The sequence below is a fragment of the Neoarius graeffei genome, chromosome 13, assembly GCF_027579695.1.
Source record: "Neoarius graeffei isolate fNeoGra1 chromosome 13, fNeoGra1.pri, whole genome shotgun sequence".
Lineage (NCBI taxonomy): Eukaryota > Metazoa > Chordata > Actinopteri > Siluriformes > Ariidae > Neoarius > Neoarius graeffei.
In genome coordinates, this window is record NC_083581.1 from 64,918,506 (window position 1) to 64,938,474 (window position 19,969).

A 19,969-nucleotide genomic window follows, 5' to 3' on the forward strand; every position below is an offset into this window, starting at 1 on the left:
AAAACCCAGTTTCTCATGTTCCCAAGAAACCAGAAAGCATAAAGTCCTGAAGACTCACCCATGGCAGAGACTCCTTCAGTGATTAGTTTTTCAGAAATTTCTTAATTTTGCTTCTATATTGCTGCCATTTTTTTGATAGACCTAAATATGTATTGTGAAAATATCAAGTATTGTGATGTATGAGATTGTCAGGCCGTCCTCTTTTATGTATGTGAACACAAAATTGTACACCTAGTAGGTAGCACTATACACAAGAAATGGGAAATTAAATGTAATTGCTTCAAAACAACACAATTAACATGGCACAGAAAAAAAAAACAGTAAATAAAATATTAAGTCACACAGGAAGATGTACAGTGGTGCTTGAAAGTTTGTGAACCCTTTAGAATTTTCCATATCTCTGCACAAATACGACCTAAAACATCATCAGATTTTCACACAAGTCCTAAAAGTAGATAAAGAGAACCCAGTTAAACAAATGAGACAAAAATATTATACTTGGTCATTTATTTATTGAGGAAAATGATCCAATGTTACATATCTGTGAGTGGCAAAAGTATGTGAACCTTTAGGATGAGCAGTTAATTTGAAGGTGAAATTAGAGTCAGGTGTTTGTCATCCCACTGATTGAAATCAGGTGTGAGTGGGCACCCTGTTTTATTTAAAGAACAGGGATCTATCAAAGTCTGATCTTCACAACACATGTTCGTGGAAGTGTATCATGGCATGAACAAAGGAGATTTCTGAGGACCTCAAAAAAAGCGTTGTTGATGCTCATCAGGCTGGAAAAGGTTACAAAACCATCTCTAAAGAGTTTGGACTCCACCAATCCACAGTCAGACAGACTGTGTACAAATGGAGGAAATTCAAGACCATTGTTACCCTCCCCAGGACTGGTCGACCAACAAAGATCACTCCAAGAGCAAGGCGTGTAATAGTCAGTAAGGTCACAAAGAACTCCAGGGTAACTTCTAAGCAACTGAAGGCCTCTCTCACATTGGCTAATGTTCATGTTCATGAGTCCACCATCAGAACACTGAACAACAAATGGTGTGCATGGCAGGGTTGCAAGGAGAAAGCCACAGCTCTCCAAAAAGAACATTGCTGCTCGTCTGCAGTTTGCTAAAGATCACATGGACAAGCCAGAAGGCTATTGGAAAAATGTTTTGTGGATGGATGAGACCAAAATAGAACTTTTTGGTTTAAATGAGAAGCATTATGTTTGGAGAAAGGAAAACACTGCATTCCAGCATAAGAACTTTATTCCATCTGTGAAACATGGTGGTGGTAGTATCATGGTTTGGGCCTGTTTTGCTGCATCTGGGCCAGGACGGCTTGCCATCATCGATGGAACCATGAATTCTGAATTATACCAGCGAATTCTAAAGGAAAATGTCAGGACATCTGTCCATGAACTGAATCTCAAGAGAAGGTGGGTCATACAGCAAGACAACAACCCTAAGCACACAAGTCATTCTACCAAAGAATGGTTAAAGAAGAATAAAGTTAATGTTTTGGAATGGCCAAGTCAAAGTCCTGACCTTAATCCAATCGAAATGTTGTGGAAGGACCTGAAGCGAGCAGTTCATGTGAGGAAACACACCAACATCCCAGAGCTGAAGCTGTTCTGTACGGAGGAACGGGCTAAAATTCCTCGCTGTGCAGGACTGATCAACAGTTAACGGAAACATTTAGTTGCAGTTCTCGCTGCACAAGGGGGTCACGCCAGATACTGAAAGCAAAGGTTCACATACTTTTGGCACTCACAGATATGTAATATTGGATCATTTTCCTCAATAAATAAATGACCAAGTATAATATTTTTGTCTCATTTGTTTAACTGGGTTCTCTTTATGTACTTTTAGGACTTGTGTGAAAATCTGATGATGTTTTAGGTCATATTTATGCAGAGATGTAGAAAATTCTGAAGGGTTCACAAACTTTCAAGCACCACTATAATGAGTTATTCATTTCACTAGTTCTCATACACGCAGCATTAATCAGCTTAAAAATGTGAACAACGATACCATGGTCTAGCTATGTATTTGTTACCATTTAACTTTTTATTCTTTCACAGCAGGCTCAATTTGAGATATAGGTCCACTTGTTTTTCAATTTGATTTAACCAAGTGACCAGTCAAAACAACAAAAAAACAAAACTACAAGAACTCAATAATAAATACAACTTTGGGAATAATGGATTCTGATTTCTTGAAACAACAGATCCTTGTCTACGCCTCATGGAGCCTACTTTGAGAAGCATTCATGTAAATAATCCAGATGTAGAAACTGTACTAAAGACTTCTACAACAGAATATAGCAAAATGGGCTATATGGTTTTAAACCTGTCTAGCGTTCAAGAGATTACTTCATTTAGCTTCTCGGCTCTTACTCCAGTTTCTGTAGAGCTTTAACCAACTGAGTCTTCTGGTCCGGGGACATCCGTGCATACACTGTTGCTTTCATCAGAATCTGCAGCGCACATAAACCAGAGTCTGTTCACATCCCATTTGGAAAGTAATGAGTATGTGATGAATGCAAATACAGTTTAGTAATGTACCTTAGGTAGCTGCTCTGGAAAATAATTGCACAGATCTGTGAAGGCCTTTCCATTTATAGCCAAATGATACTTAATACTGTTCTGGTAAAGGCCCTATGGAACAGAGAGAAAGCTTTTAGAAGACACAATGTTTCTGCTACCCAGTTTAAAAAAAAGAAACGCAAGATATCATAAGTTCTATAAATAAAACAACACACTTGTGTTGTTCATGGCTTTAAAAGCAATGGAGTAAATCAAGTCCTGAATAAGAACCTGTTCCAGAATATGCATGGTCTCTTGAGTGCTGATGACAGCACCTTCACCTCGATGAAATCGTAACGTTGCCATTGAGTTGGCAGTAGGGGGCGATGCATGAACAAAAATAATCTGCTCGTGTGAGGGTATCATTCCACATGCTCTTGCTACATTCAGGGCTGTAAGAATGTTATCCCCTGATGGAAAGAGAAGTGAAAGTGCCTTATGAATAGTTACAGGACACATGCTTTTGTGTACAAAACTGCTTTGTTAGTACAATGCCAGGCTCTCAAACACAACACACTCGCTAGAAAGTGTAGCTAATTAATCACATGCTTGGAATACAAGCATTTATAGACACTGAAAGGCTGGTACTGGGAACAATATAAAAATCACAGCAAAAGTTTACTCTGATCATGGTTTCTGAGTGGAAGATTTAGCATAAACAAGATGAAAAAAGCCTTTCTGCCTTTATTTGTAACATACAATACAGGACAGTGAAATTCTCAATACTCCGTGCTCGTGTTGCCATAAATTGTGCTTTTTTTATGCTTATGCAAAAGTTTGCACTCATCTATAGAAATATGCAGTGTATAATTATACTGTTTTTGTACCAGTGACCATGACGGGGCGGATTAGTGCTCGTTTCAAAATGCTGATGACTCCTGCACTTTCAGGCTTCACCTGGTTCTTCATCACTAACAGCCCCAGGAACTGCAAATCTGCCTCCACATTTGTCCTACCAACAAATATGTTCAAATGTGTCCAAGCCGAGAAATAAAAAAAATATTCTTATTTCATCAAGCTTCTAAATCCAGTAAATAAACTGGCTACTTTAATAAACCTCACAGAACTAACCTTTCAATACTGGTCAGGTCTGTATGGGCGTCAAGCTCCTTATAGGCGAGCGCTAGGACCCTGAAGCCCTCACTCGTAAACTCCTGGAATATGCTGGTAAACTGAGAAGGTACTGCCAGGCACAAAGTGAAGGGCGAATAAATCAGTTAACAGAAAAGAAACTGCAAGAAAACAATTGAGAATTTCTAGAATTACATGTCTTACCACTTTTTTTCACACAGTGGCTGGCCACCATCTCAGGTGCCCCTTTGAGGAAGCAGCAAGCCGAGCCTCCTCCTGATCCCACGGTCACTACACTCATCCTCTGTAGAGAGGAGGAAAAAGGGAAACGGCGCACTATTGCCACTGGCTGACTAATGGACTGGAAACAGAAACAAAAGGAGGAACAAATAATTAGTGGCAATACAATACTAATGCGAGTGATGTGAAAAATAGTTACTAATTTTGGTTCAGCTACATTTCTTTTGTGTATACTCACGGTGCCCTCATACTGAAAAGCAGGTGGCCTCATCACTGCAAGGATCCGATGACTTCCAAACTCAACACTTGTGCCGGTTTCATTTGTTGGCTCCTCCAGTTTCTACCATTTTTACAACAAAGATCTTCAGAGATATATTCTCATATCTTCAAATCTACATCAATCATTTTCTTCAACGTCTTATAAATTATATCAAGAAATTGGACTACGATATAATCCAGGTTCTTCAAAGTAAATCCCAGGGTAACCATAAATGACGACACGTTGAGTTTATATCAACATATTAATTGTTATTGAAATCCCATGTGGAGCAACAGAAAAGCCGTTTGTTCTAGAGTTTCAATACAAATGACGCCATAGCAATTCATGGCCGGGAGTCCAAGAAAGCAAAGTTGGACGATCTCTGGGTGGGAGAGGTGTCATCCTCTATCAATCACAACGACACAAGCCAATCATGGGCATCTGTGAGCTCATGTACAGTGCCAGTCCAAAAAAATAAATAAGTTTGGATGTACTTATTCATAGTAAGAAAGTGTGTGCCCCAACTTTTGACTGGTACTGTACGTGGAAGGGGAAGGATTGCGCATTCCTTCAAATGTGATACAGCACACTGATGCAACATGGGCAACATCTCATCTCATCTCATTATCTCTAGCCGCTTTATCCTTCTACAGGGTCGCAGGCAAGCTGGAGCCTATCCCAGCTGACTACGGGCGAAAGGCGGGGTACACCCTGGACAAGTCGCCAGGTCATCACAGGGCTGACACATAGACACAGACAACCATTCACACTCACATTCACACCTACGGTCAATTTAGAGTCACCAGTTAACCTAACCTGCATGTCTTTGGACTGTGGGGGAAACCGGAGCACCCGGACGAAACCCACGTGGACACGGGGAGAACATGCAAACTCCACACAGAAAGGCCCTCGCCGGCCCCAGGGCTCGAACCCAGGACCTTCTTGCTGTGAGGCGACAGCGCTAACCACTACACCACCGTGCCGACATGGGCAACAAATTTAAAAAAATTAAAAAATAAAATTCAAATGTCTCTTCTTTCTGGAATCAGAATTATAGCTTGAGGTTCCTGACTGGTGGAACAGAAAAGCATTCATCCCATCATGTAATCATGAATCCCACCACCTTTCATTTCAAGGAGCCTTCTCGCATCGATCAGAGTAACACAAGCCAATTACGGGAGTCTGTCAGCTCATGTACGCAGAAGACAGCAATGCTGTCTTCCGAGTGTGTGCAGATGCATGAGCAGCAGTTTGAAAAGACATGGTTGCTTGCTTCATGCATCTTGCAGGAAGCACATGCTAGCCTTCACCCTCCCCATATGGTACTTGAGTGGATGTCATGTGATAGGGAAGAGAACTCAGAAGTAGCACACTGGTAAGAAGGAAATGACAAATAACAAAATTGGGGGAAAAAAACTGGAGTTAAAAAGGAAAGAAAGAACTTGAAGTTGCATTTGCCTTTTAAACACATTAGTTTAAAATACATAAATTTCAAAGAACATACATTAGTTGGGGTGAGACATATGCAGCAAACAAACTAGTCAAATATTGCCTGATAAATAATTGCGCAGTTCTTAGAGCAAACTGGTAACTGGTATGTATTTATATATATTTAAAAAAAAAAAAAAAAAAAGTATCCTCACCCAGCCTGTAGATTCAATCATTTTGAGTTCCAGTGGGTCTCCAATTGGCTTCCCTCCAAGTAAAGCTACCGAATGGCAGGAGGCCAAGGCCCACAGCATGGGTCCCGGGGAGAGAAGACAGGGGTCAGGAACAAGCTCATCAAACCCCGCACCATTTTTGTTCACCTCCTTCACGCCCCAAACATCCAGACCTTCCTCTGTCAGAGTACCTGTCTGAGAGGAGGGAAAAAAGACCCAGAGAACATAAACTTTAATTAAACCAATAGCATAACAATAGTATCTGTTAATTTGGGTTGATTAACTGGGTTACGATTTGGTCACTGTGAAGGTCACAGCACAGGATATAAATCATTTTCATACTGTTTCAGCGACCCTCATGCCCTGTGGATGGGGGCAGGGTCATCATGAAACAGACCACTCTCATGAGGATAGAAAACAGGATACGGCACGGTGGTGTAGTGGTTAGCACGGGCACCTCACGGCAAGAAGGTTCTGGGTTCGAACACAGCGGCCGGCGAGGGCCTTTCTGTGTGGAGTTTGGATGTTCTCCCCGTGTCTGCATGGGTTTCCTCCGGGTGCTCCGGTTTCCCCCACAGTCCAAAGACATGCAGTTAGGTTAACATGGGGCAGCCTTGGGCTGAAGTGCCCTTGAGCAAGGTACTTAACCCCTGACTGCTCCCCAGGCGCTCTAGTGTGGCTGCCCACTGCTCTGGGTGTGTGTGTGTGCGCGCGCGTGCGTGTTCACTGCTTCAGATGGGTTAAATGCAGAGAATGAATTTCACTGTGCTTGAAGTGTGCATGTAACAAATAAAGGTTTCTTCTTCTTGATTTGCAGTGACTTTTCCGCTCATGGGACAAGTGAAACCAAACCACATTACTGTTTTTTCCTTTAATTTGTCATGTGTCTGTGGACAGACAGATTCAGTTGCATGCAAAACGTTTGGGCATCCCTGGGCAATTATTAAAGACCAAGAATAACAATTCCAGAGCATAATAAATTCTCTGACTTTTCAAACACTGTCCAAACACTCAACACCCATGGGCTCCTCAAACCAGCTGACTGACTATCTGAAAACAACTCTAATTAATAGCTGCAAAGCAAAGGAGGGCTATAAAAAGGTATCCAAGTACTTCCAGTTCACAATTTCCACTGTTCAAAACATCATTAAGAAAGGGCAGTTAAGGGGAACTGTGGAAGTCAAGACAACATCTGGAAGACCAAGAACACTTTCAGATCCAACTGGCCTGTATGCTGGCCAGAAAGATGTCTGTGAAGATTCTCAGTCATCCAGGTCATAGTAAACTGTGGGTGGTAAAAGAGAGCAACTGGACTTGCTTGAAGATTCTTGAAGACGTTTCACCTCTCATCCGAAAGGCTTCTTCAGTTCTGTCTGACTGGTAGGGAGTATCAGGTATTACCACTCTGGTCATCCTGGACTACCACTCCAGGATGACCAGTCTCCTCAGCGACACTACCACCTATGAAACCTTGAGGCGGGACCCCACAAGTTGTTACAAAAAGAAAGTTGTTAGCTGCCTGCAACAACTAGAAAAGGACCAAGCCATCAACCGATCTCTATACTACAGATTGTACCCTGGGGAAGCCGTTTCTCTCTTATACGGACTCCCCAAGATTCACAAGGAAGGAGCTCCACTCAGACCTATCATCAGCAGTATAAACTCTGTTACTTACAACATTGCCAAACACCTAGCCACCATCCTGGCTCCTCTCGTTGGGAATACGCCACATCACATCAAAAACTCCCAATATTTTGCTACTAAAAGTTGCAGACCTCAAACTAGACTCAGATGAAACCATGGTTTCCTACGACGTCACTTCTCTGTTCACCTGCATTCCCACCACAGAAGCAGTTGAATCTGTTAGAAAACGACTCCTTCGAGACAGCACCTTATTGGATAGAACAAACCTCACCATGGACCAGATTTACACCCTGCTTGACCTCTGCCTGACTACCACTTATTTCCAGTTTAATGAAAGTTTCTACAGACAGAAGCATGGATGCGCCATGGGCTCACTGGTATCCCCTATTGTGGCCAATCTTTACATGGAGGAAGTGGAGCATAAAGTTTTGACCACTTTTTCAGGAGTTGCTCCCAGCCGCTGGTTCAGATATGTGGATGACACCTGGGTTAAAATCAAAACCCATGAGGTGGAAGCCTTCTCTAAGCACATCAATGCAGTGGATATCAACATCAATTTCACTCGGGAGGACGTCAGTGGGAATAATCTAGCCTTCTTGGAATTGTGATGTACACATTAGACAAGACAGAAGCCTGAGCATCGAGGTCTACCGGAAACCCCCCCACACAGACCAGTACCTACTCTTTGACTCTCACCACCCACTGGAACACAAATTGGGGGTCATTAGGACCTTGCAACACAGGGCTCAGAACATCCCTACAACGATAGAGGGAAAAGAGAAGGAGCAGAGTCACATCAAGAAAGCACTTCAGAACTGCGGGTATCCCAACTGGTCTTTCCTCAAGAGCAGAAAAAGGAACAGAATGGACAAGGAGGATAACAGGAACAAATGCAAGAACATTGTCATTCCCTACATTTCTGGTCTATCTGAGAAACTCAGGAGGATCTTCTACAAACACAACATTCCGGTACATTTCAGACCCAGTAACACCCTGAAGCAGAAACTGGTCCACGCTAAGGACAGAATACCCAGACACAAACAGGACAACGTAGTGTATGCAATTCAGTGCAGTGAGGAATGCACAGACTCATATATTGGGGAAACTAAACAACCGTTTCACAGGCGCATGGCTCAACACAAGAGAGCCAGTTCCTCAGGCCAGGACTCTGCTGTCTACCTTCATCTTAACAACAAAGGACACTCATTTCAGGATTGCAACGTATGCATTTTAGCCAGAGAGGATCGTTGGTATGAGCGAGGAGTTAAAGAAGCCATTTTTGTCAACCTGGAACGACCATCACTGAACAGAGGTGGGGGTCTAAGACATCATTTATCAGCCACCTACAATGCAGTCCTTGGCACACTTCCCAGACAACTGAATGCACACCAAAACCCAGCTGTTTTCAGTGACTCACAGGAGGACAGAGAGAATCAGCATTCCATTGATCATCCTAACGACTCTCGAGGCCGTTCACAACCAGCCCCCAGTGACCCACACCAACAGGATGTCTCAATGACACCTTAGATGAGCTTTTCATCCATGAGAGGATAAATACCTGATACTCCCTACCAGTCAGACAGAACTGAAGAAGGCTTTCGGATGAGAGGTGAAACGTCTTCAAGAATCTTCAAGCAAGTCCAGTTGCTCTCTTTTACCACCCACAGCTGGCCAGAAAGGCAAAGCAAAATACCCATATAACAGCAAGGACCTGGAGGAAGGTTTAGCAGATATATGAGTGGTAGTGCACCATTCAACAATATCTAGATAAGCCAGAGGCATTCTGGAAACAAGTGCTGTGGACTGATGAAGTAAAAATTGAAGAAAAAAGGAGCAGCATTTGATGAAAAGAACATCTTTGCTTTGGGGTTATGTAGCAGCCAATTGTCCAAAAATATATTTCAGAGGTAGATGGAAGAACAGAATCCAGTAAACATCAACCAACTCTGGAAGCAAATGAGACACAGTCAGTCAAGAAAGTGAAGCTGGGGCGGGGGGAGACCACACCCACATCAAAACCCCACACCATTAACTGCTTCAAGAAACACAAGCTGAAGCTTTTGGAACAACCCTCATAGTCCCCTAACTTGAATGTCACTGAAAATATAAAAGGTAGATCTTAGTATTTTACATATAAGCGGCAAAGTTTGTTTGTCCTGAGCTAACGTCGCCATTTCTCGACGGATTTTCACCAAATTTGGCAAGTAGGTCCGGGGAGGACCTGGAATTTTGCAGATATAAGCAAAATTCATGTACAGGCCCCAAGGAGGTCCCCGGGGGGCAAGGCAATGTTTGTTTGTCTTGAGTTAACGTCACCATTTCTCGATGTTACATTTCTCGAACCCTGGCAACCTGCTAGTGTGTGTATGTATGCACGCGTGTGTGTGTAATCAATCAATCAATCAATCAATTAATTAATAACATACACACACACACTATATGATGGCTGTCTCCTCGCTTTCGAGTAAGGCCATCACTCGTAATTACAGAAAGATTTATTGATGATGAGAACGGATATGGCTTTTAAGCCCTGCTAGTGATTTAAACTGTCTTGCACATATTGCGCATTGTTGAGACTTGTTTGAATTGGCTGCTGGTGGTGGTGGCGGCGGCATCTGGTTACCATAAATCTTAGCATGTCTTTTCAAACCACCTGCTGACCTGCATTCTTTACCACGTTTTGCACGCATGGAGAAGTGGCTGATTGAGTACTGCATTATAACTCAACTGGAGCTTTCATTTCATGACTTCTCATGTGACTTATCAGGCCTGCCTTGCTTAAGCACAACCTTCTGCAAACCTGTTTGCTTGCATAGCTCATCTTGGTTGCCTTTACTCAACGGGAGTTGAACAGGAAATCCTTTACAGACATCCCTCTTCAATTCCTCGTTTGCAATTCGAGCAGCTTCAAAAGCAGCTTTCCCCTCATTTACTACTTTCCTTCAATTGCTGTGATCAGCTGCTTCTGTCCCTCATGTGTCAGTGCAGATGTTTGCCACTTTCAAAGCTGTTTTTAGGCAGTCTTTGTATCTCTTCTTTGGCTTGTGTTGGGGTCGACTACCATTTGCCAGTTCGCCATAGAATAGTTGCTTTGGCAGCCGGTCATTTTCCATGCAGGCGACATGACCACTCCATTGAAGCCTGTGTTTTAATACCAGAGCTTCGATACTCCCACAGCCTGACCTTTGTAGCACCTAGACATCGCTAACATGCTCTTTCCAATGGATTCCAAGAATCCTTCTGAGGCACATTTGATGGAAGCGCTCTAGGTGTTTGAGGTCATGGCAATAGGTCGCCCAGGTTTTGCACGCGTATAAGAGAGACGTCAGCACACATGCTTGGTAAACCTTCACTTTTGTCTTGCGATAAACACCGTGTTGACTCCAGAGGCGCTGTTCCAGTCTACCAAAAGCATCACTGGCTTTTTGCACTCTGTGAGGAATCTCATCGTAGAGGTTGCAGTGCCGATTAACAGTGCTACCAAGATATACAAACTGATCAACTACTCCAAGCCTCTTGCCATAAACATAGATGTTTGGTTCTATGTACTGCTTACCCTATGCTGGTTGATACATCATGACAGTGTTTTTAAGGCTAATAGTCCAAGTGCAGTACATGCATCAGAAAAGGCATCCATGATGTGCTGCATATTGGTTTCAGTATGTGCAAGGAGATCGCAGTCATCTGCATAGAGTAAATCGCTAACCAAGGTTGTAAAAACTGTGGTTTTCGCAGCGAAGCATCCAATATTGAATACATTGCCTGAAGTCCGATAGCAGATGTAAACACCGTGGTTGCACTCTTTAAACGCAATGTTGAACACCATAGCAAAGTATACAGCAAAGAGTGTTGGAGTAGGAATGTCTCCCTGTTTAACTCCATTCTTAATAGATATTGGCTCCGACATTCTCCCACCAATATTCACCCACGCTTTCATGTCATAATGAAAGGATTGCAACATAGCTATAAACTTGTCAGGACAACCAAGTTTACACAAGATCTTCCACAAAGCCATCCTGTTCACCGTGTTGAATGCCTTCATCAAATCAACAAATACCTGATATAAATCCATCTGCTGCTCGACACATTTTTCCTGCAGCTGTCTAGCTGAGAAAATCGTATCTGCAGTACCACGACCTGCACGAAATCCAGACTGAGTCTCAGGAAGAACATTTCCAGCTACGTGAGTAAGAAGGAGATCTAAAAGCACCCCACAAAGAACTTTACCAACAGAAAGCAAGGATGTCCCATGGAAATTCCCACAATCAGCCTTGCTTCCTTTTTCCTTATACAAAACTACCATAACTGTGTCTCTCCAGTCATCTGGGACTTTCTCTGCAGCACACATTGTACGGAATAGTGACTGGAGGCTGTGCACAACTTTCTCACCACCAGACTTCAGAAGCTCTGCATTAATGCCATCCATACCTGGTGAGCAACCATTGTTGAGTTTCTGAATGGCAGCCTCAACTTCGTCAAAATTCGGGGGATCTGCTATGGTTGGTTTTTCAGAAATTAGATCAAGGTAATCCTGATTCACCACAGAGAGCAGATTAAGGAGGATCATCAAAGTGCTCCCGCCACAGATTCAATATACCATTAGGGTCACACAGGAGATTACCACCGTCCTTGCTCTTTACTGGTGTGACTGGTGAGGAGTTTGGCCCATGAACTTCATGCAAGAGATTGTACAGCAACTTAGTGTTGTTCGCATCTGCTTTCTCATCCCACCATGCATCTCTCATATGAGAAAGCATTTGCTTAGCTTGTGCTTTAGTTGTTTTGACTGCAGTCTGAAGTTTGGGTTTTTGCTGAGCATCAACGGCGAGGTAGCATGAGTCTTGCTGAGAAGAGGTTCACACTATCACATCAAAATCACTATCATTTTGGTCGAACCAATCTTGGTGTTTCCTTTCAACCAGGCCAAGAACCTGATTGCCAACATCATGAACAACTTTCCTAAATGTAGGCCAGTCATCTCCAAGGTTCGCCTCGTTCATTACCTTCGGAAACTCTTCTAAAACTACTGGATCTTTCAACTTCAAGATATTAAGCTCTTTTGGCAAGGTGATACCAGCCACTCTAGTCTCTCTCTTCATAATCAGCTTCAGTTTGGTGCGGACCAAACGGTGGTCCGTCCAACATTCAGCACCCCGCAGTGCCCGTACAGAACAGACATCCTGCACATCACGCTTTCTCACAAGGACATAATCCAACAGATGCCACTGTTTTGAACCAGGGTGCATCCATGTGGTCTTATACTTATTTTTCTGTTGGAACATGGTGTTTTTCACATATAACTCAAGGTCTTCACACATCTGCAAAAGAAGCATTCCATTGCTGTTGCCTTACCTAACCCATGCCTCCCAATTACAGTCCAGGTGTTGTAGTCCCTTCCTACACAAGCATTAAAGTCACCGAGAACAATGACCTTGTCTGCATGTGGTATACTCTGTACAACATCCTTCAGGACTTGGTAAAATGACAGCTTATCTTTTTCCGAGGCGGTCATAGTTGGTGCATAGACACTCACAAGAGTAACAATGACCTCTAACCAAAGGAACTCTCAAAGTCATAAGTCGCTCACTAACTCCAAGAGGTAATTCTTCCAATTTCCCTACCAGAGCAGAACGAACAACAAACCCTACCCCACCTTCTCTCCTGTCTTCCTCCCCTTTACCTTTCCAGAAGAAGGTGTAACCTCCAGATCGTTCATCTAATTGGCCATTGTTTGCTAATCTTGTCTCTGAAAGATCAACTACCTCCAGGTTGTAGCGTTGCAGTTCTTTTGCAACGAGAGCTGTACATCTTTCTGGACTTTCTGAGGACACAGTGTCAAGCAATGTCCTAACATTCCAGCATGCAATACTCAAAGGTTTTATCACAGTAGCAGGATGACAACCGGGCCCAGGCTGTGATGCTCTAGAGCACCTGCTGGGCCAGACACTTTCACCTCAAGTTCCAGAGCCCTTATTGCCATGTCTCAATAATATTGTTTGTCATCATAAGGTTGTTTTTGCCTTTTATTATGGCTACGGCCAACCCTTCGCATTACAATAAGACCTTAGAATAACAAGCAATACCTGTGCATGAAACTTTAAGTGAGGAGAAACGTTGCATGGCGTCAATCCCACTCTCTGAACTACAATAGCAATGTTCCGAAAAGAAGGAAAAAAAAATCAACATCGGTTACTACGAAGCCGCAGGTTTTACTTCAGAGTTTTCTATCTCCTAGAGAAGTATCTTGAGGAAAAGAAGTTGCCCCTTAAGTGTCTGCTGGTTATGGACAACGCTCCTGCCCATCCTCCAAATATTGAAGAAGACCCTGATAGTGAATATGACTTTATCAAAATCAAATTTCTGCCTCCTAACACCACACCTCTCATCCAGCCAATGGACCAGCAAGTAATTTCTAACTTCAAGAAGTTGTATACCAAGGCTCTTTTCTCAAAGTGTTTCCAGGTCATCAATGATACGGATCTGACCCTGCGTGATTTTTGGAAGGATCACTTCAATATCCTCCACTGCGTAAATCTCATCGATAAAGCCTGGAACAATGTCTCTTACCGCATGTTGCAGTCTGCCTGGAAGAAACTTTGGCCAGCTTCTGTGACAGATAGAGATTTTGAGGGCTTTGAGGAGGAGACAGCTGTAGTACTACACGACATTGTAAGCATTGGCAAAAGTTTGGAGTTGGAAGTCAATGAGGAGGATGTGGTGGAACTGCTGGAGGACCACAAGCAAGAACCCACCACAGAAGAACTTGTTGATTTGCAACGTGAGCAGGTGAAAGTTATGCAGGAGGAGCACTCAGGAGAGGAGGAGGAAGAGGTAGTAGATGCTTCAAGTGCTGAGATAAAAGCAATTTGCAATAAGTGGAGTGAAGTGCAGGCTTTTATTGAAAAGCATCACCCTGACAAAACTGTAGCCAGCAGAGCAGTGGACATTTTAAATGATAATGTAATGGCCCATTTTCGCAAAATTACCCAGCAAAGAAAAAGGCAAGTTTCTCTGGATCGTTTTCTTGTGCAAAACACCAGCCGCCGAACCACTTCCCAAGAGACAAAGAAGAGAAAAAAAAAACTCCAGAAGTACCCACAGAGTTGCCCGATGTTGCCCGATGTTATTATGGAACAGGACTCTCCCTCGAAGACCTCTCCTTCAAGGGAGTAGTCCTCCTCCTCCATCCACGTGTGCCAGCAACCATCAACCACAAAGGTAAAGTGTACTGTACAATTAAGTTATTTTAGTATTACTGTATTTTTCTATAATTAAGGTCATCTTTAATTCCTTTCTGTATTTTTTCCACACATAAACCCATAAAATGTTACAAAAAAATTAATGTTTCTGGGGCCGGTGAACGGATTAATTGGATTTACATTAATTCCAATGGGAAAAATTAATTCGGTTCGTGAACTTTTCGGTTCGCAAACAAAGTCAAAGAGCGAATTAAGTTCGTAACCCGAGATACCACTTTATTTGTTTTCCATAACTGCTTAAATTCCCCTAACTTCAGAGTTTTTTGTCCCCATTTCTGCATCTAAAACATACATAGCCTGCTAGTAGACTTAAGTTTTACCTGAACAGCACTGTACTTTTACCTTTGTCTAATTTTTTCCCCTCTGGTCACCAGACTGCAAACCAGAACAGCCAATGAATGTTGATAAGGAACTGATTAACACACTCACCTTACGTCTAATCTACTTATCCGTTTTGATGTATTTGTCCAGCTGAAGGTTAGTTTCAAAAGGGGAATTAAAAATGTAAGCCTTTACCATGCATCCATGAGAAACTGTGCTCACTCTCCACCTGACTCCATTCTTCTCTTACCTTATCAAAGCAGAAGAGAGAAATCTTTCCACAGACGTTAATGCGAGGCGGACTTATACAGAACACGCCGTTTTTCTTGAGGCGCTGCTGGGCGTAGATCGTGCCTGTTGTTAGAGCAGCAGGGAGAGCTGGAGGCACCACAATGGTTACAATGTCCAGAGAACGGATCATGAGCTGTCCCAACGTGGTCTAAGGACAAAAAGTTGGTGGATGTCTGGAATGATCTACTATAATATTACTACACAACCATAACAACATCATTATACTACTGTACATCACTCCATCATAGTTTTTTGGACTGGCATTATTTATTCTTACTTACATTGCTCTTCCAAAGCGTCACTACACTGTAAATTGTGCCAATCAATGCTGCAACAGAAGGACATTTATCATGTGATTCTCCTATAACCAAATTGTACTGACTGCATACGGTACACAATAGGTAATTGGTAACAATCTTTTAAAAAATAAAAATAAATAAAAAATAAAAAGACCCACAACATTAATATGACTTTACCCAGGACTCCTAAGACAAGTAGAAACTTCATGGCATCTGCATAAAAACGGAATTTAACTGGCTGTGGGTAGAGAATGGAGGTGATGAGATCACCTTTAGAAGTGAAAAAGCCTGGGGAGGGGGGATAGATAGATAGATAAATAAGGTTTTGTAGCTGAAACCTGGTCATCAAAATTAATTCCTGAAAACCTGTCATATTCATATAACTCACTGCAGTAATACCCTGCGTTCAGAATTACCTGTGCGGGTAACTACAGCTATGGCCCCCTTCCCACTGGGACAACCCCCTTTGGCTTGGATGAGCTGTGTACCACAGAACAGTGTGTGTCTACGATGAGACTCAGGGCTGTATTTCACTTCAGAGGCTGGCAATGGGGTCTTCATCACAGGCACGCTCTCACCTGACAATCAAGGGTGACAATGAAAGAGAGACGTTAAAGGGACTAAGAGAAATACACCTAAATCACACACCTACAGCATACTTTATTGGCAAAGCCGATGTGCAAACAAAAGAAGCAGCCTCACACTCAAGCACTGTCTCCTCCGCAGTTAACCCATCTGAAAACAGTGAACACACAGACCCAGAGCAGTGGGCAGTTATGCTACAGCATCCAGGGAGCAGTTGGGGGTTAGGTGTTAGGCTCAAGGGTACTTCAGCCCAAGGCCACCCCATGTTTTGGGGGAAACCGGAGCACCCGGAGGGGACCCACGCAGACCATGCAAACTCCACACAGAAAGGTCCCCATCAGCCACTGGGCTCGAACCCAGAACCTTCTTGCTGTGAGGTGACAGTGCTAACCACTACACCACCGTGCCGCCCAGTGGTGTAGTGTAATTTACACACCAAGTCAGCGTTTCCAAAGTTTTTACTTTTCAATATGTTATTTCCCCAAGAAGCCTGGAAATAGATTTTGTGCTCTCTCCCTCTCTCGGTGTCTCACTCTCTCCTTCTCTGTTACAGCTCTGCCCTTTCTTGGATTGCTGTCTCTCATGATGGGGACATCAACACTGCAATTTAATAGTGTTCGTTTCCTGCAAGGAGTCTGATATTCCCGGTTGGCTGATCCACACTGGACTGGAACACTATGCTGTGTTGGTAACCAAGCTCCCCCAAGGATTCATCCTCCACATCAGGGCTTAGGGAAGAACAGCACAGTCCAGTGCTGTTTGTTCATTCTTGAGAACTTTCAATGATGATAGTTATTAGAAGTAAGCCATCTTTTAAAAACTCCCAGAAGCCAGGATATACGAGTGGGTACAATTTTTCTTTTGGGCTGCTTTTCCCTTAGTTTTGTTTGGTTTAGGGAGTCATGATTATTTTTGTACTTTCCCACTCTGAAGCCTTTCTCCTGCACTGAAGATAAGTGTCTGAACCACAAACTTTACGCTTTTGATATTCTGTCAAAAGTTTTAGGCTGTTTGGATTTTGTATTCAGTGAAACAGGCCTGTGTTTGTATGGCACTCTTATTTGTGGTCGAGAATATAACCTTAGTACTGGTCAACTGCTAGACAAATGGACAAAAGCAAAAATATCTATGGTTCTTCTTTCGTAGCTCTGGTATTTACAGGCATCCCCTCCCAAGTAAAAGAAAAGAAAGAGGAAATAAGAGTATTGGTTTCCTTTATGTGAGCCTTTGGTGGGTCGCAACTACACCGCAAACTCTCTGCCATACACCTGCTGGAACAAAACATTTTAGCATATTCAGAGACATCTGCACTGTTGGCATATATGGTTCGCTGGTGGAGAGCATGATCCTGATGAAGACTCATTCATCGATAGCGGGTTCCAAACGTCTGAGACCAATAGTGAAAATGCTTCCATTTTACATTCTTTTCAAATTTATTGCAACAGTTTTCTTTACACATTACATTACTGACAGCAACTTGAGTGAAAAGTAGAATCTTTGGAATATTTAAATTAATTTCAGAGTTTTAGTATTAGTTATGTCCAAGATGATTTCAGAAAACTTTTTTCTGAGCTCTATAAGACTGGAATTCAATCTTTTATCAGTGGCCCACTCCCAGCGAGAGGAAGTTTTGCTTTTTCTCAACTCTTCAGTCTTAACACCTGGCTTGGAAAAACTTGTTCTTCATTTGGTATGAATTTCATAGACAATTTTAACCTTTTTTGGAATCGCAAAGAATTTTACAAGCCAAATAGCACTGAACTCAGCTGGATTGGAGCCAAAGTCTTAGCAGACCACTACAAACTTGCAATCTTTTCTCAGCCAGCACCGAGGAAAACAGTTGATAAGATGTCGCAGACTGACATAGTTACAAAGCCTAAACAATCATCTTTGCAAGTCGTCATCAAGGACACACAAACATCTGACTTGCAGGCCTCCCAACATTCAAGGACAGACGACTCCACTTCTCCTCGGATGGATTTCCCAAATAGCATGAAAAAACTGCTCCCAATGGCTACACTTTCCTTTTCCAGCCCAAATCTGTCGCGACAAGCAGTGTATCCAGTACATCAAAATTGTGTTCGTCCAGGACTTTCAGCTGGCTACAAATCTTTTTCACCATCCAAAAGATACATGTCATCTCCAGTCCTTTCACCCTCAAACCAAATGGAACATTTAGAAAGCCTTGTTTGATGTAGTCTGGGTCCCTGCAAATGGATGTAATGTTGAAAAAAAGTTGGGACCCGATGTTGACACTATTCCTGTGTTGATAAGAAACAGAAAACATAGAGCACATTTAACCCTGGGGGTGAACCAATCTAATCTCCTTCCTGTTTTAAAACAGCATCAAAGTGCACAACCAAATATTGCTTCTAGAATTTCTGTAAAGCTAGCTCTTCTGAACATTAGATCACTTTTAAACAAGTCATTTTTAATTAATGATCTTATTTGTAAACACAATCTTGATTTTTTGCTTCTAACTGAAACTTGGCTGGATCAAGCAAATAGTGCTACCACCCTTATCGAAGCAGCTCCCCCAAATTTTAATTTTTTGAATGTTACCCGACAAGGGAAAGGTGGAGGGATCGCAAATATATTCAAAGTCTCTTTTCAATGTAAACAATCCTCACTTGGTGATTTTACGTCCTTTGAACACTTATGTGCACTTGTTACATGCTCTCCTAACATATTATTATTAACTATTTATAGGCCTCTGAGACATTCAGCCAAAGTCTTTCTTGAAGAGTTTGGTGAACTGTTATCAGTCATTTGCTTAGAGTTTGATTGTCTTATTATATCTGGGGATTTTAACTTGCATGTAGATAATACTGATAAAATTTATGCCAAAGAACTATTTGCAATTATTGATAACTTTAACCTGGTACAACATGTACAGGGACCGACCCACTCTCGTGGTCATATCACAAAGGGTCTTACTGTTTCTTATACTGTTGTTGACCTGGCATTATCTGATCATTTCTGTGTTTTCTTTGAAGTTTCTATGTCTCCTCACATTCAGAATAGCTCAACGACTATAGGTAGGAGAGTCATAAACGACAACACGTGTTCTTTTTGAGCAAGCTCTCTTACAGAACTCAACCAAAATGTCAGACTCTGTAGATGATTTACTGGAATTTTTTAATTTAAATATGACCCAAATTATGGATGATATTGCTCCATTCAAAATAAAAAGAGTCAATGATAAGCAGAAAGCACCATGGAAGCAGTACCCGGCTGTTAAACTGCTAAAGAGAGAATGTAGAAAGACTGAAAGAAAATGGCGCAAATCTAAACTTCACATCCATTATCAAATCCATAAAGAGATGCTTTGTAATTATAATTATGAAATTCGTAAAGCAAGACAGTCTTTCTTCTCCAACATCATCAGCAGGAATATGAACAATGCCCGTGTGCTATTTTCAACAGTAGAGAAGCTAACTAATGCCCCACCACAATTAGCACCTGAACTTCTATCAGTTAATAAATGCAATGAGTTTGCATCTTTTTTCAAAGGTAAAATTGATAAAATAAGGCAGAATATTTCTCATAATATATCTCAGTTGCAAAAAATTGAAAAACTGCAATCACCAATGACACAGATAGATAACTTTAACACAATGTCAGAATTTTGTTTAATTGATTATGAGACTCTTGAAAAAACTGTACAAAATCTCAGTTCTTCAACATCTGAATTGGACATTCTGCCCACCAACTTTTTTAAGTCTGTTCTTCATCTTATAATTACAGATGTGCTTCAA

The 19,969-nt window shown here is 42.1% G+C and overlaps 2 protein-coding genes across 5 annotated transcripts in view; one reads left to right on the forward strand and one right to left on the reverse strand.

The window, feature by feature from the left end:
- Positions 1-19,969, reverse strand: part of atp13a2 (ATPase cation transporting 13A2) — a 106,947-nt gene that overhangs the window by 19,404 nt on the left and 67,574 nt on the right. For 3 of the 4 annotated variants that reach the window (XM_060938335.1, XM_060938336.1, XM_060938338.1), the window contains exons 12-23: positions 16,043-16,204; positions 15,804-15,914; positions 15,609-15,655; positions 15,287-15,475; positions 5,795-6,007; positions 4,131-4,232; positions 3,857-4,013; positions 3,653-3,764; positions 3,409-3,533; positions 2,813-2,991; positions 2,561-2,653; positions 2,393-2,472 (exon numbers count right to left, since the gene is read on the reverse strand). In XM_060938335.1, coding sequence (XP_060794318.1) covers positions 2,393-2,472; positions 2,561-2,653; positions 2,813-2,991; positions 3,409-3,533; positions 3,653-3,764; positions 3,857-4,013; positions 4,131-4,232; positions 5,795-6,007; positions 15,287-15,475; positions 15,609-15,655; positions 15,804-15,914; positions 16,043-16,204 — 1,570 coding nt within the window. The remainder of the gene's footprint in view (positions 1-2,392; positions 2,473-2,560; positions 2,654-2,812; positions 2,992-3,408; positions 3,534-3,652; positions 3,765-3,856; positions 4,014-4,130; positions 4,233-5,794; positions 6,008-15,286; positions 15,476-15,608; positions 15,656-15,803; positions 15,915-16,042; positions 16,205-19,969) is intronic. The other variant, XM_060938337.1, reaches the window with a different exon arrangement.
- Positions 10,892-19,360, forward strand: LOC132897040 (tigger transposable element-derived protein 1-like). The gene is made up of 2 exons (XM_060938339.1): positions 10,892-14,674; positions 16,765-19,360. Exon 1 carries the CDS (start codon positions 13,610-13,612, stop codon positions 14,627-14,629), a length of 1,020 nt encoding a protein of 339 aa, XP_060794322.1. The 5' UTR covers positions 10,892-13,609; the 3' UTR covers positions 14,630-14,674; positions 16,765-19,360.

Coding starts and splice junctions, on each gene's coding strand:
- LOC132897040 (XM_060938339.1), top strand. CDS start 13,610: ATGTTCCGAAAAGAAGGAAAAAAAAATCAACATCGGTTACTACGAAGC.